Source organism: Prionailurus bengalensis, chromosome B3 (genome assembly GCF_016509475.1).
Source record: "Prionailurus bengalensis isolate Pbe53 chromosome B3, Fcat_Pben_1.1_paternal_pri, whole genome shotgun sequence".
Lineage (NCBI taxonomy): Eukaryota > Metazoa > Chordata > Mammalia > Carnivora > Felidae > Prionailurus > Prionailurus bengalensis.
In genome coordinates this window covers 79,154,447-79,165,456 of record NC_057355.1, presented here as the reverse complement: position 1 = coordinate 79,165,456, position 11,010 = coordinate 79,154,447, and the positions used below count along the sequence as shown (strand labels likewise).

Genomic DNA, 11,010 nt, shown 5'->3' with positions numbered 1-11,010 from the left:
GATATATATGAAATTAATGTGATTAATATATATCCTTGGAGCAGAGATACTTTGGAAGCTAAATAATAATCGTAATATTGCTTGAAAAACATGGATTCAAGAATGAAAATATTTTTGTGGATAGAATGTTTAATAGCATCAAGTATAAATAGCCTGATATTCATTCACAGTATGAGTGGCCTGGTCTTTGGGACTGAGGCTCAATGGAATTAAGCACCAGTCCCTCATCTCTGAACCATATCTGGGTAGGCTTTACCCATATTGCTTCTGACTTCTCTGTTATCTGATTTCATGGCTAAAATTCTTCCTGTGGATATGTCAATACCTTCAATTAGTTTATGTCAAACCCTGCTGCACAGGAATTTATGTGTACTTTTAAGAGAATTTTGCACATCCTTGAACTGATCTATTTTGTGTTGATCTTGAAATGCAACCATCCAAAGGCAACCTCATCTTGCGTCCTTTATTTCAATTTTTTTTTATGCCAATACCTCTCTCATAATTGTCTATAATTTTTTTTAATGACAAGAATTGAAAGAATTCATTCCAGGATGAGATAGTGCACACTGAAAACTCCTTCCTATTGATGAGAAATTATGAGGATAAGTAATAGCAGCTGTTCTTTTTTTTTTTTTTTTTTTTTTTTTTTTCACTTGGTGTAGAAGCAGTGTATCCACAGGATTCAGTTAATCATCTTAACACACATCTTGATTGCTGGTGTAAAGCTCTCCAAACTCCTCCTACAGGAGTCACCGTGTTTCTCTTTATGATGGTACCAAACCCCATGCTAAGCTAGAACTGTTATTCTGGAAGGAAGTATGGCCCAGAATTCATCAAAGCTGCCATACAATGGCAGGGAAAGGTGGTGCCATGCCAGTTGCTCCCCATCAGTGAAAAACTAAGCTTGTTCAGGCTTCATGCTGCCACCAGGCCATGCACTTCAAGAGCAAAGTCTAGTGCCACCGTCCTGGAGTTCTTTTTTCCAAAGAGGCAAATGCCAAGAAGAGCACTTTCCCACAAACAAGTATGTGGGAGATAGTAAAGGCAATAGCAAAGTTGATTAACCCACCAGGGTGCTGCAAGACTAGAATGATTCAGTCACACAGAAACGAACAATTTTTATTCCTTTACTGTTGTTTCTTTTTTATCTGTGAGCCAGGGGGTGGGAAAGAGGGTCAAGAATTCAGACATGGGAAAGAGCTGGATGGACTTAGGAACTATTCTGTTACTTTAGAGTCTGGAGACTCCTGTAGAAAGAGGTATTCCAAAAACAAAAACCAAGAAAAATGCTGAAGCAGCTTTCTCTGGAGATGCCTGGATCCAGCTACTTTTCTTTGAGTTGGAGAACACATATTTGGAAACCTCGGATTGACAACAGCACACGGATGAGTAGATATGCTTTGATGTGTAGGGGGCTATCAGACTGTCAACCTCCATGGTACTGACCAATGAGAAACCTCTGAAAAAAACAACATGAAGAGGACAAGAAAATAAGTGATCAATACAGAAAAGGCAAAACTTCTTCATAGTAAGAGATAAATAGACAAATATAAAAATGAAGTTACAAAAGCAAAAACAACTTTAAACGATATTAATACCAGACTTCTAATTTGTGTAAGTGTTGTGGCGGTATCGAATGTTGTTACATTTACCAAATTTTATTTTTACTAGAATTGATAATAAAATGAGGGGAATTCCATTAAAGTAAGCGTCGTCTGTGGTGTCATTGTAAAAGTTTGGTAAGATCTGAATACTCTAAACTACTTTGGTAAAGTAAAAACAAACAAAAAAAAAAGAAGAACATATGAAAAATTGTTGTGTATAATTGAGCATATGCAAAATTACCCTCCCCAAAAATTATGAACAAAGAAATTTAAAGAATTTGAAAGAAAAAAATGCCAAGAATAATTTTTCAAAAAAAATGTGGCAGATCCTAAAATTCCAATTATCTTACTCTACTTTTAGCAACTGTAAAAGATAAGACACAGCATAAAAAACTCACCAACTATCATGGTTTCACTTGATTCTTCTTAACAGTTTCCTATAGTCAACAACAAACTGAACCATATCAGTGGACAGAAATCAGAACATAAAACTCTAAAAGAAAAAATATATATATAGACACTCCAAAGAAAAAGCTGAAGAAAATAAAAATCTAATAAAACACCCAAAATAAGAGCTAATTACAGTCTGGCAGAACTAATGAATGAAAAAAAAATGAAAGCTTTATTACATCTCCATTACTACTGAATAGCACCTTGAGGTGCTTGTACAAAAGCTGGGTTTGGGGGAACAATGACTTTAGCTTTGTGTTTCTTTTTCAAATACTATGACTTAATAGTATATGCATAATAAACAATGGACCATGAAGCTTTTCCTAAGACTCTCAACAATTATCTTCAAGAAAGAATCTCAAACTCAATTATAACCATGGAGGAAACTTTCATTTTTTAGAATAATGTGTTAGTCCTATGTAGCTATACTCCAAGGGGCGGGATTTGACTAAAAAGTCATTATCAAGAGGCTCTACTTTAATCAAGTAACTGCAAATCTGATCCATGGTTTCCTTTCCTTTTTTTTAAGTGTATTTATGTATTTTGAATGAAAGACAGAGAATGCATGTGCTTACAAGTGGGGAGGGGCAGAGAGGGGAAGAGAGAGGATCCTAAGCAGACTCCAAGCATGAACTGTGAGATCATGACCTGGGCCAAGATCAAGAGTCAGACACTTAACCAACTGAACCACCCAGTTGTCTCTCAGGTTCCCTTTTCTAAAAAGGGGATATCAAAAAGAATAAAGAACCAGCCATACAATCTTTTCTTTAAATGTATGGGAAACATGGTACCCACGTATAGTTCACAATTTGGGGCATTTGGTTTGTCTTGTCTACAATTAAATGGGGCAATACACAAAAATGAGAGCCCATTCAAACTTTTATATTTTCAATCAGCAAAAGAAGGTGCTCAGATCTCGTGAATTACCTGTCCTGTTTCATAGGTGGCACCTGTACTGCTGTTACACATCTGTGGAAGCACAATATCAGCCAACTGTTAATCAAGGATCACTTCCCTTCAAAGTGACTGATGATCCACTGTTAAAACAGCTTATAAAAATAACTTCTCCTTCGAAAAGGTGCTTCAGGGTTTTCAGACACATCTCACCATTCCTGCTAGCTTAATGCATGTTTGAAAGTTAATTTCTCATTAATATTTAAAGAAGAAATGGCTTCAGAACAAATTTTAAATGATCCATTATATTTTAGAAATAAAATATTATTGGCATTATTTTCATCTCGATTACAAGGAATAATAATGTCCAAGATTGGCTTTTAAAACTGTTAATGAGCCCTGGCAATGTGAAAAAGATATGGATTAGGTAGATGTAATGAGATATGATTAAAGGGTGCAGGCACTGAAGGGTGTTGGAGAAATTCTTTTCTGAAAGAGTATAATTAGTGTCTGATAAAAGTACTTAGTAGATAAGATTTTTGAAGAAGAAAGGTTACGATAAACACATACTTTATGACAAACCTGCTTAATTTTTCCCCTTTGGTTCCCTTACATACTCAATATTATGTTGAAGTTTCATACATAAATAATGTTTGTCAAATACTTCACGCAATTCTACCAGACAATTAGAGTGTTTTAATTGCCAGACACGGAGAGCAGAAAATGTGTTGAAACATCTTATTCCATTTTCAGTGTACATTTCTTTGTTGATTTATGTAATGTAGCTAATAATATGCAACCTACCCTAGTTTTAAACAAACAAATGAACTTCTAAAAAGCAAGCTTTCCATAAGTTGCTAAGCAACTCCAAAGGCACATTTTATCAATTTAATAAATAACATTTAGATGACAAATCCTTGAGGAAGATTTCTAACTCCGTTTTATAAAAAGTAAAAAATCCAAGCAGGTACCCTTCTGATTTTCCTATTTCTAAGGCTTCGGGGCTAGACAGAAGCACTGCCATTTTCAGAGGCACATTTGACTCACTAAACAAATAACATATTTTGTCATCTGAAATTGTTACGTAATAGAAGTTAGGTTCTGGGACTCATTGTGTAGCTTTCCAGAGTTAGAGCTCATGCTTCATTCCCATAACGGACGGTTTCTCAACATCAGCCCTATTGACACTTTGGACCAGATAATTCATTGCTGGGGGGGGGGGGGGCTCTCCCATGCTTCGTAAGGGGTTTAGCAGTATCTATCCCTGGTTTCTAGTTACCCATGCCAGTAGTGGCCCCCTAGTTGTTAAAACTAAAAATGTCTTCAGACATTGCCAAATGTGCCGGGGGTGGGGTGGGGGGTGTCAAAATCACACCCAACTGAGACAGTCGAGAACCACCACAGCTGAATAATGAGTAAATATGCTGTAAGAAAGATATCTTGAGCTTAATTGGTGATGAAGGCACCGTAATATTAGTTGCCATCAGTCAACACCTAATATCTCCTAGTGCCACCAACAATGAAGAATAAAGGGGTAAGAATGATTTCAGGGGTACTGTGGCTCTTGTTCCATTCAAGGCTCATTACTGACTTTATCATTTCACTGTAATTTCCATTGTATAAAAATTGGGGAGGAAGGGCCTAGCCATAACTCTGTCTCTCTAGTAATATCCCATTCCAGAACTGCATTAAACTCTTTTCTCCTACTCGTTCTCCCTCAATTTTCCCTATCCTGGGTTGCTGGCTAGAATCATCCTAAATATAACTCTCAACTTTAATAAAGCCACTCTCTGCTCATAGGGCCACAATAGGTCTGTATCACTTCTGTTACCAAATACAAACTCCTCTGCATGGTCTTTAAGGTTTCCTACAAATTACCACCAAACTCCATCTCACCAAATATCTTTCTTCTTCTCCATTTATGCCACCTTTACCCCCACAAACGCAAACGGCTTGCATACACCCATCTCCCTACGTGACACAAAAAGGACAAATTCACTTCCGCCATGACTGTTTTCCTAATTACTCCTTCCTTAATTTCTTATCAGTATCATTATCCCTGTTAGAAGAATGACATGACTGCAAGTTAATATGTGACGCAACTGTTTACTGAATGTCTTCAATATGCCAGACACTGAATATTGCATAGTAGCTATTTCTACCAATTTATGCTCACATTACTTATGCTCAACTAGATTGTAAGTTCCCAGAGGATAAGAACAGGTCTTATTTGTATCCCTCTGAGGCCTCTTAATAATGATGCTAATAAATATGCTTTAAATTTGATTAGCAGTTATAACCTTTCAAATTACTTTCATGGTTATTAACTTATTGATTATATATTTTCACTACTTTATAGTCAATGAAAGTGGGACATTACTCTAGGGACTAGTCTATGGGTTACACAACTGGTGCTCACTAGAACATGCATTTAATATATGCTGACTGACTGCAGTCTCACAACTTCACAACTATAACATTTCTCTCCTGTTTCTAAAGCTCTTATGGCATTTAAAAACAAATGTTACTGTAAAGAACAACTGCAGTTCAATGATGCAGGAGACACAATGCAGGAGTGAATCAAGGGTTAAACTATGACACAGCAGGAAAGCAAAAGATACATTACTTAGCTACTGCCTCAAATTGGGTAGAAGAGATTAACTTCAGGGGCACCTGGGAGGCTCAGTTCATGAAGCGACCCACTCTTGGTTTCGGGCTCAGGTTAGGATCTCCTGGTTCATGAGTTCGGATCCCTCATCAGGCTCTGTGCTGACAGCACGGAGCCTGCTTGGGATTCTCTCTCTCCCCCTCTTTCTCTGCCCCTCCCCTGCTCATGCTCCCTCTCTTGCTCTGTCTCTCTCCAAAATAAATAAATCAACTTAGAAAATAAAGAGATTGACTGTATAAGACCTTGACCTCTCACCGCAGAAAGTAAAACTTTAAAAAGAAAGCAGAATGGAAAGGAAGAGCTGCAGAAGGGTTGAAAATCCCCCAAATTCTAAAAATCACAGCATTTTAACTTCGTACATATGACTTGGTCCAAGAAAACATTTTCAACAAGTCTCCATTGATTTCCTTCCTTCCAAAATGTCTGTAAAAACCATTTATCTATCAACTGACTTCAACAAAACATCACAAGTCAGAGGTCAGCTGATTTCTGAGGCTACCCACTAACTCTAAGCACCGTGCCCCCAAAGAAACAGTGAATTCTTTCAACATTTATGGCAGGCCTACTAAGTACAAATACTGCCGTAGGTCCCGGCGTGGGGGGAAAAAAAAAAAAAAAAAAAAAAAAAAGATGCCTACGTCTTAGTTGCTGATGTGAATTTGTCCAGGGAACTCAGAAAGGGGCAGGTGATCTGAAAAGGCAAAAAAAAAAAAAAAAAAAAAAAAAAAATGGTTATCTTCAATGGGCCTTTTCTCTCCACCTCTAGCCCTCCTCCACTGCACTCCCCACCTCCTGCTAGGTTTAAGGAAGCAATGCAATGAAAGGAAGTGCGGAATTGAGAGAAACGACGGGAGCAAGCGAGGTCCCCAGTAGCTACAGAAATATAGACAGGACAGCCCTCCAAAGATCCCTCAGCCACGTGACTGGGCGGAAGTGCCCGGGTTGCGGAGTTTCAGGGCCCCACAGGGGGACCGGAAGTGCAGGCTCCGGTGTGCGCGGGGGAAACTGCCTTGAGCAGGGTTTGACCGTAGAACCGAGGGCGTTCGAGAACGCTCCGGGGTTTCTCTGACCACAAGGTGCCATCCCATCATAGCAGCCTTTCTGCAAAATGGGGATTTTTTTTTTTTTTTGAGCTTTTCCGAAGAGGTTCCTAAAACGTGGCTGTAACCCTGGCGTGAGTTGCGCAGGGAAGGGGCCGCGCTCCCCTCCCCGCGTTTTTCTGGCCGAATCTGCGCCCCGCACCCCCTGTACGGGGAGGGGAACGGGCACTCGGCCTCGAGTCACGCGAGCGGCGTGGGGGATGCTGACCTGCCTGGCGCTTGCCGAGCGGCGCCCCCTTCCTGAGAGCGGAAGCCTGGAGTGGGAGGCGGGACGCGGTCCCGGCGGACGGGCGGTTGAAAAGCGGGCACTCTGGGGCACCGGGGCTCCGACGGGGGCCCTGAAGATGCGGGGGAGGGGGAAGGGGAGGGGCTTCGTTCTCGCCGCCCTCCTTCTCCGAAGCCCGGGCCGGGAGCGGCGGGGCTGGAGGTGACCCGGCCCGAAGCGCTCCGGCTCCGCGGACGTCCGGGCTCGGGCGGCGCCGTGCGGGCGGCTGAGGGAGCCTGGGGCGGGGGGGAGTGGGGAGTGAGTGCCCCACGGGGCTCTTTTCAAATTAAATTGTTAAGAATGACGTTGGCTCCAGGAGTTTTATTCAGAGGGTAGAAAAGAAGGTGGAAACTCTGAGTCTCAGTATGTCACCCCCCACCCACCCACCCACCCGGTCCCCGAATGGATTCTGAAGCTCTCAGCGTGGCCTGCCACTGCGGGAGCCGGAGGAAAGACCGCACCTGTCGTTTCCTCTCTCTCTCAAGCTCTTCCTCTCCCGCTCCCTCTTTCTCTCCCCTTGGACCGAATCGCCCCCGCCCCTACCTGCACCCCACGCGGTTCGTTGAACCATCTCAGGAGTCCCTTATACATTCCACACAACGACCGCAGCGTTCCACTTGACTTCATCTCAGCATTAGGCGACTAACATCAGAATAGGCTGGCCAGGGAGTTTCTTGCTGGTCTTAACGTAATTGGAATGCACCAGCACTGTTTGTTCCCAAAGGCCGGAGAGGGAAAATGTTTCGACTTGGCGCTGAAGGTCAACCGATCTTCACAACTTGATTTATAAGATCGCTTTTAAGCTCTCCTCAACCCAGTTTCACTGAGAATTCAGTCGTGAGAGGAAATAGCTTTTGAGATGAATTTTCATCACATTAAACGCACGACTCCTCACTCTCTACTGTCTTTGAATGTCCAAAGGCGGAATGGAAGCTCCTAAGTTAATTTCCAAAGGTCTAGGGGCCCAGGGAAGCCCTACCCCCCACCCCTGCACTTCTTGCACCCTAACATCCTGGAATGGGGAGAAACTCTGGGATCTGTGGCTACAGAACCGAGAGGACCTTAACAAGTTATGGTTGTTGAAAGGGGGAGGAGGGATGGAGGAGAGAAATGGAAAGGAGAAAAAAAAAATAACATTTGTGTTCATTTACACATTTCCTGTGCGGAACAAAAAAGTCCCACCATCAGCAAAAGAAGTCTCTTCCTCCAAAATAGCAGCCAAAGAGGGAAAATTAGAATATGCATAAATTCCTTCATTTTCATTCGCACAGAGCATGATTTCCGGCAGATTTGTATCTAAACTGCTCGATTAATCCCAATTTCTGAACAGCATTTTACTTAGCATCTTCCCAAAACTCACCTAAAGAGTACTGCTCTCCTCCCACCACCCCAGTTTGAATCCTCCCTCTTCCCTGTTCTCCAACTGTCAATGAGAATTTCATTGATAAGACTGTACCTTTATTTTTCCTGTCTGTTGTTTTCTTTTCAAAACTGGATTGATGCATTGGGCTACACTTTAATACAAACTGGCTGCAGTCTGTGAGCCATAACTGCAGATGAGAACCTAGTGGAAAGGATATGTTTTTGAAGTGTGTACCTGAAAGAGACTAAACGTGATAGGACCAATAGACTTTTGCAGCTTCTCTCAGGGCATGGAATCCTTTCCTGTTCTACACAGGTCATATCCTTTCACTATTAGCAATAGTCAGGATGCTTGAACACGTCCTCCCCCAAACCTCCCTCTCTTGTTTCTCTCCATTTATAAGGAGCATGATAGACAATCACAACCCTCTTCAAAGGAATATTACTCTTCATAAATATTCAAAGTGTGTCAGTCCATTAAATCCCCCCACAGCCCATTTCTAAAATATTTGCTTTGCCACTGGTGCAACAGATCTGGCTGTATCTGCCTTGAAAAGTTCTTTGTTGGGGGAAAAAAAAAACTGTTAGCATCATTTGAAACTATTCCTTTCAAAATATCATCAGTTGACTTGGGCTTACCTCTCCTATCTTCGAAACTGTATATATTTCTTTTAATAGTAGGATGTTAATGTTTAAAGGAGGAAATGACTACATCTTGGTTTATTGAAAACCTATATAGATCGTAATTCCATTCATCCCTAAATTCCTTATTCTTGTACACTCCTGGACAGAAAGAAACCTTTATTTGCTTCTTAATACAGTCTAAGCAGAATGCAGTGGTTCTGGCTTTCCTTCATTGTTTACAGATCATAAATAAAACCCAACTATTGGTGGTCAAGAAGTTATAAATGCTAATAGTTGTTTAGTTCTTAGTTTTTATAAAAAATGAACATACATATTTGAACTACACGCAACATGGTATATATAACGTATATACATAAATGTATATGCATTTAAATATCTGGTTTATGTTGGTTAAAGAGTTTTCAAGATCTCGGAATGTGGAAGCCTATTAATTTTGTTAAATAAGTGCATAAAGTGAGTGCATGCAAATGTCTGCATGACTTTTACCACTCTGTAAAATAACTGCTTTTATTGTATTTTTACTTTCAGATATTCCCATTATAAAAGTATTAACTTAGTTTCTTTTAGTTAGGCATGTCTCCAATGACTCAGAGGCTCTCAGTTATATACAGGGAAAACCAAAGTGTTTGAAAATAAATTCTTAAAAGCCATACTTTGGGGATGTATACAACAGGATTGAGGGCCTTTTCACTGAAATATTGATTTCTTTTAATTTTCTTACTGAGGCAAATAACACTTGTCTCTGAATCACAGGAAAAATTTAAATAAAAATCCCAGTAACTGAGACTATTTTCCTTAAAATATGACTTGAATTAGAATTGGATTTTCTATGGAAAACTCCGGTTTGACTTCAAGTTGCAGAGCTGTACTTCCGGAAGAGTTGGAGTGAACTTAGCAGTTATTGATTCTGATTAGTGCACGGAGAAAGCCTGGGGTACCACTGAAGAGCAGAGCGATACACAGCCAAAGTCGCCTTACTCCCGTTGCAGAGTAAGCATCACCCCAGTGAATTTATCCCTAGAAATGAAAGCCCCTCCTTCATTGCCGATTTTTAGTGACACAGTATTCTCGTGACCCGGAATATTTTCATACTTTTTAAAATGACAAGACCAGACAGACACGGAAAAGGATTGTTCAGCCTCCCTGCTGTGAAGGGTGAGGAGATACATGCACACGGTACTACCAGCAGGGAAGCCGGCCCTTCTTTGCTGTCCCCTCCCTTGCTTCAACTACCGTTTGGTTTAGTTATGAACTGTGCATATACGTGAGGTTGAAGACAGTAACTAAAGAAAAAAAGTTTTCTAGAGGACAAAACTGGCGATTGACAGTTATGCTTTTCTTTTGTAACGTGTTTTTTTGTTTTTGTTTTTGTTTTTTTTAACAAGGCATGCAGATCTTGTTCTCTCATACATTTTCAGGGCTACGTTAATTTGCAGGGAAACAGAACAAAGCAAAAACATTGAACCGCCACCCTTCCTTGCTCCCAAACTGTTCTTCTGTAACTGAGATCTGTTTGCATTTGGCCTTAGCTGCTGGGCTGCTAAGGAATTTCTCTCTCAGTCTCTGCTTTCCTGTCCTATAACCCACCCTTCATCTCCTAACCAGCTTTCTTTCCCCTCCACGAATGAAGGCAATTATCAAACAACCTGCTTTAACCCCAACATCTGCCTGACAAACACTAAGTCTCATTCCCTCCACACCCGATTTTTTTTTTCCTTTCATTTCCTTTTTCTTGAGGCTGGGGGAGCAACTGGGACTTAGGAGACAGGGAGAACATTTGGCTGAGAGGAGAGTTAGATTCCTGCAGGTACAAACTCACGGGCAGATTCTTTACAGCCTAGACTCAGGACCTGGTGGTAGCTGTTCTTGCCCGTTGAACGGTGAACCTTGGCAGGTTTACAGTTGGCAAAAGCACCTGTACCTACCTCCTCCGTGGGAGACAGGCTTAGTTTACTAGCCCGATAACCACTGGTTACTAACATCTTCAACCTGGTCTCCTTTCACTTCTACTTCCCTCACTTT

At 41.0% G+C, this 11,010-nt stretch overlaps 1 protein-coding gene across 1 annotated transcript; it reads right to left on the bottom strand.

Moving 5' to 3' along the window:
* Positions 1–1,111: 1,111 nt before the first annotated feature.
* On the bottom strand, positions 1,112–10,970 carry LOC122468084 (serine/arginine repetitive matrix protein 1-like). The gene is made up of 3 exons (XM_043554547.1): positions 10,808–10,970; positions 6,925–7,207; positions 1,112–1,459 (listed from the first exon to the last, which is right to left on the bottom strand). Exons 1-3 carry the CDS (start codon positions 10,968–10,970, stop codon positions 1,231–1,233), a joined length of 675 nt encoding a protein of 224 aa, XP_043410482.1. The 3' UTR covers positions 1,112–1,230.
* Between the last annotated feature and the right edge of the window lie 40 nt (positions 10,971–11,010).

Bases quoted from the DNA above. Each gene is read 5' to 3' on its own strand.
- LOC122468084 (XM_043554547.1), bottom strand. From the start codon at position 10,970: ATGTTAGTAACCAGTGGTTATCGGGCTAGTAAACTAAGCCTGTCTCCC. The intron at 7,208-10,807 runs GTGAGTTTGTAC...AGGCTCCCTCAG, and splicing joins AGGCTGTAAAGAATCTGCCC to CCGCCCGCACGGCGCCGCCC. The intron at 1,460-6,924 runs GTCAGCATCCCC...TGTTTTTTTCAG, and splicing joins GCTCGGCAAGCGCCAGGCAG to AGGTTTCTCATTGGTCAGTA.